Source organism: Triticum aestivum, chromosome 2A (assembly GCF_018294505.1).
Source record: "Triticum aestivum cultivar Chinese Spring chromosome 2A, IWGSC CS RefSeq v2.1, whole genome shotgun sequence".
Classification (NCBI taxonomy): domain Eukaryota; kingdom Viridiplantae; phylum Streptophyta; class Magnoliopsida; order Poales; family Poaceae; genus Triticum; species Triticum aestivum.
Genome location: NC_057797.1, coordinates 345,700,676 through 345,704,762, shown reverse-complemented (window position 1 = coordinate 345,704,762; position 4,087 = coordinate 345,700,676). Strand labels below are relative to the sequence as shown.

At 44.7% G+C, this 4,087-nt stretch overlaps 1 protein-coding gene across 1 annotated transcript; it reads right to left on the bottom strand.

The window, feature by feature from the left end:
* Positions 1-677: 677 nt before the first annotated feature.
* On the bottom strand, positions 678-3,668 carry LOC543068 (thioredoxin H-type). Its single transcript, XM_044600838.1, has 3 exons — positions 3,430-3,668; positions 1,164-1,286; positions 678-1,083 (listed from the first exon to the last, which is right to left on the bottom strand). Exons 1-3 carry the CDS (start codon positions 3,517-3,519, stop codon positions 940-942), a joined length of 357 nt encoding a protein of 118 aa, XP_044456773.1. The 5' UTR covers positions 3,520-3,668; the 3' UTR covers positions 678-939.
* Positions 3,669-4,087: the final 419 nt, after the last annotated feature.

Sequence of the window (4,087 nt, the reverse complement as noted above, 5' to 3'; positions counted from 1 at the left end):
GCTCGTCGTGCTGCGCGGCGCCTGGGACGGTGCAACACCTCATCACGGCCTGCCCGTTTTCTCTGCAGGTCCACCTGCCTGTTGGTCTCTTGGTGCATCTGGAGGCTAAATTTCATGTTTCGACATTTTTCTGAAACCTATTCGAGTTTAAGATCTAACCCTAATTTGAATTATTATTTTCAAGATCTAACCCTTTTGCTACCGTCAGGGTCCATGACGGTAGGGTATAACAGCACCAAGAGGTAAGGTTGCATACCCTACCGCAAAATCCTCCTAAGTATTGAACACAGTGTCGAGCACCTTCAATGAAAGAGTATGAAAGAGTGGAACGATCGGATCTTCAATGCAAGAGCCAGCACAGCGTCCCTAAGTGCACTCCACAATCATAGACGAGGCCAGAGTGTGGGTACAGGCGGGTCTAGCCCCATGGCCAGCATTTTTAAACCACCTTGAGTTGTGATCTTCGCCAGTGTTTATAGCGAGGCTGCTGGCGCCTTGCATGGATTCTTTCTTCTTTTCCTTCCAGTTCCCTGTAACTGTTCTCTTCTACCACTTCATCAATGAGAATCAGCAATCTGCTGCTTTTTCTTCAAAAAAACTAACCATCGGAAAGAAACTTCGATGTGCATGTGCTGCGGCTTGAAGATGCAGTGATATGCTCAGCAATCAGCATACAGTTAAGATAAATAAGGTCAGCGGCATATTGGCTTTGCATTAACATTCAGACAGGATAGTTATCCAAACTTCACAACGAAGCAACTGTAGCAAAACATTAGGTACTGTAATTCAGAACAACCGGTGCAAATGTCTGAAGTTCTGAACTCTAAACCGAATCATCACAAAGTTCAGTCACGACTAAGCCAAAGCATACTGCAGCGATAACTACTTACACCAGGTGCTGGCTCTTATTGACACAAGAGGGGCATCACTCTTCCCTTCTTAGGCAGATGCAGAACCCATGAGGGCCACTATCTTGGTATGGATATCATCCTTCCTGCCACCGACAACAGTGTCCACCTTCGCACCATCCTTGATAAACAGGAAGGTCGGCATTGCCTCAACGTTGTATGCTTCAGCGACGTCCTGTTGAACAAGCAAATGAAGGGCATTATTTCACTCTCACTAAGGAGACATATTTTGGAGGATCATGGAGCTATGCTTACCTTCAGCTCGTCAACGTCCACCTTCAGGAAAATGGCGCCAGGGAACTTCTTGGCGTACTCAGCAAAGACTGGGGCTATGACACGACAAGGACCGCACCAGGAAGCAGTGAAGTCAATGATCACCTGAAGAGCAAGGAAGTACATAAAATTCACAGTGAGTGAGGTCACATGAACATGAAAGGAATAGTGACACAGCCACTGCCAAGTACTAAGCTTGTAACAAGGACTAAGGTTACAAAACCAACAGTATCCTTGACTATTTTAGGAGAGTACGTAGTACGTACATTGTTTCGTTCATTCCGATTCCTCCCCACCCTCCCACGATGCTCCCACACGCTAAAAAAATGCACCCTCACAGGGAAAAAAATCCAGAAAACTGGTCACCCCTATTCCCAATGTTGTTCATTAACCCCTCGTGCGCCTCATCTCACTCACTCTGAAACCCATCCCCAGCTCCCCATACCACCTCTCCGCTTCCAAGGTCAATGAAGGGCACCGCCGTCAAGAACACCTGGCATGGACCAGGTCTTTCACTGCTAAATAGATGGATGAATTGAGTGAGATGAGGTCTGGACTTGGACTTGGTCGCTGCTAAATAGATGGATGGATTGAGTAGTGTAACTGATGTTTCAAGTTCCTTTTCTTTTCTTGCACGGGTTGCAGGACATGGTGCACAAGAAGTGCATGTGCCTCATCTTAACTATCTGGACCTCAACCACAATCTTTAGAGCGCCTTTCAAATTCTATATTTCCGTCTGTATGAAGTTTATGTAGCGCTGCTTGTTGCAAGATATGGCATAATAATTTTTCAGAAATAATGCAAGTGCAAGTTTGTGACTCAACAATGCATCCTAACTGCTTGCCTTCAATGCTATTGATTTGCTCATTTTTTGAGGCAGGTCCACAAGCAATTGTAAGGAGGTGCGATGGACTTTTGAAGTGTCAACAATACTGAGTAAAGGCGGATGAAGACAATGGTGGAGGGGGTGGGGGGATGTCATTTTGTCTTTTCGGGTGGTTATAAGAAATATGATAGTTGCCTCAGAAACAAGCGGGAGCAATATTTGCCATAATGAAACTGGAAAGGTATTATGTTAATCACAGTTTTGAAATAAAACAATTGTTTGAATATGGTAACTGGCAGAGCCAGATTCTGTGGCAACCCCCAACAGAAAATGTTCAGGGTTGATTCAACAGACCTGAATTCTATTACCGTTTCAACACGTTATCTCAGTAAGCATTAAAAAGGACCTGAATTTCATAATATTTTAACATTGGCTCCAAAAGTTGCCAAATTTTATCTAAGTTCGCCTACAACACACCCGAATTTTAAGCAATTTCAACATCACCTCCAAATAATGCCAATCGGTTCGCCTTGAAAGCATGTGTGCTCAAAAAGATAACTAACGGTGATTTCAAATACAGTAAGCTGTACCATTTACACATTGCTTCAATCTGTTCCAAGGTTTTTGACCAAATTAGGATATCAAGATCTCAATTCTCCAGTAAGTTATGCCAAAGTCAAAAGTTGAATGCACATGTTTGCCACAGATTATGATCAATCATGCATAACTAAGGCATCAGCCCTCACCTGGTAATCCTGAACATATTAACCAAAGGTACCACCCATGGCCAAATCACTAAAATCACGCACCTTAGGATAACTAAGGGTGATTTCAAGTACAGTAAGCTGTACCATTTACACATTGCAAAATCAACAGGCAATCTGTTCAGAGTTTTTGACCAAATTAGGATATCAAGATCTCAATCCTCTCAAAAGTTGAATGAACAATTTTTGACCAAATTAGGATATCAACCCTCACCTGGTTATCCTGAACAACTTAACCACAGATTAAGACCAACCATACGTAACACCTGACAGTAAACCTAAACAAACATTAACCAAAGGTTCAAAAACTCCCTCTCCCTCTCTCATCAGCCATTTACTAAAATCATGCACCTTAGGGGCATCACACAGAGATAAACATTAGTAGTAATACTAAGCTACAGATCGTTACTGTGCAATCCAGGTTCCGAATTGGGCGACAAAAGTATGAGATCTGAACAAGTCGGAAAATCATCCACCCTAATCGTCCAAAACGCAATTCCGCCGCACGCCCGCACAGATTGATGTCAAGTTTCTCAACATCGCGTTACTACTACGACGAACCGGAGATGACCTAGACCCCACAAACACCTAAAATTTACGGGAAAAAAGGGAGAAAGAGGAGGATTGGGACGGGGATCGGGAATCGCATTCGCGTACCAGCTTGCCGGTCTCCTTGCCATTAGCCATGTGGGTGTCGAACTCTTGCTTGGTGTGGCACGCTATCACGGCTCCCTCCTCGGCGGCCATCCCCCTTCCCCGGTGATGAGATCGAAGGTGATTTTGGTGCGTGCGCGCGTGAAGAAGGTTTTCTGTTGTCTTTGGGGTGAGAGAGATCTGCGAGATTGATGGCACAGGTGGAGGCGTATTTATAGAACAGAATTTGACGTGAAATGACTGGGGTGCCCTTAGGGTCAGGGGTGTCATGTTCCACGCACCGACCGCGGACCGCTAGACCAAGACGTCACGACGCTCGTCTCCGGCCGCCTGCTGCTGCTGGTTGATCGCAGACGCGTTCTTCTCGAATGTTCCCGTCGATTTTGCTCGTCCCGGATGGGCCACGCGGCTAAGCAATTGATTCTACTTTTTCTGGGTTTTTTTCTCTATATCTTTATCTTTACCTAATATTAAAAGATAAAAGTTTTCATAGTTTTCTATACGTCGTCCCTTTAGATCCATTGATTTTATGTTAATCATAAATATATCCTCCTGGCTACCAGCAGCAGCAGTAGCAGGAGCCAAAGAAGCACCAACAGCAGTAGCAGGGGCACCAGAATTTTGTCCTGGCTCAATAGGAACATGCTGTGCTCGTCCATAC

Excerpts from the sequence above, each read along its gene's own strand:
- LOC543068 (XM_044600838.1), bottom strand. The coding sequence starts at position 3,519 with ATGGCCGCCGAGGAGGGAGCCGTGATAGCGTGCCACACCAAGCAAGAG. Across the intron at positions 1,287-3,429 it reads GCAAGGAGACCGGCAAGCTG|GTGATCATTGACTTCACTGC; the intron begins GTACGCGAATGC and ends CTTGCTCTTCAG. Across the intron at positions 1,084-1,163 it reads TGGACGTTGACGAGCTGAAG|GACGTCGCTGAAGCATACAA; the intron begins GTAAGCATAGCT and ends CTTGTTCAACAG.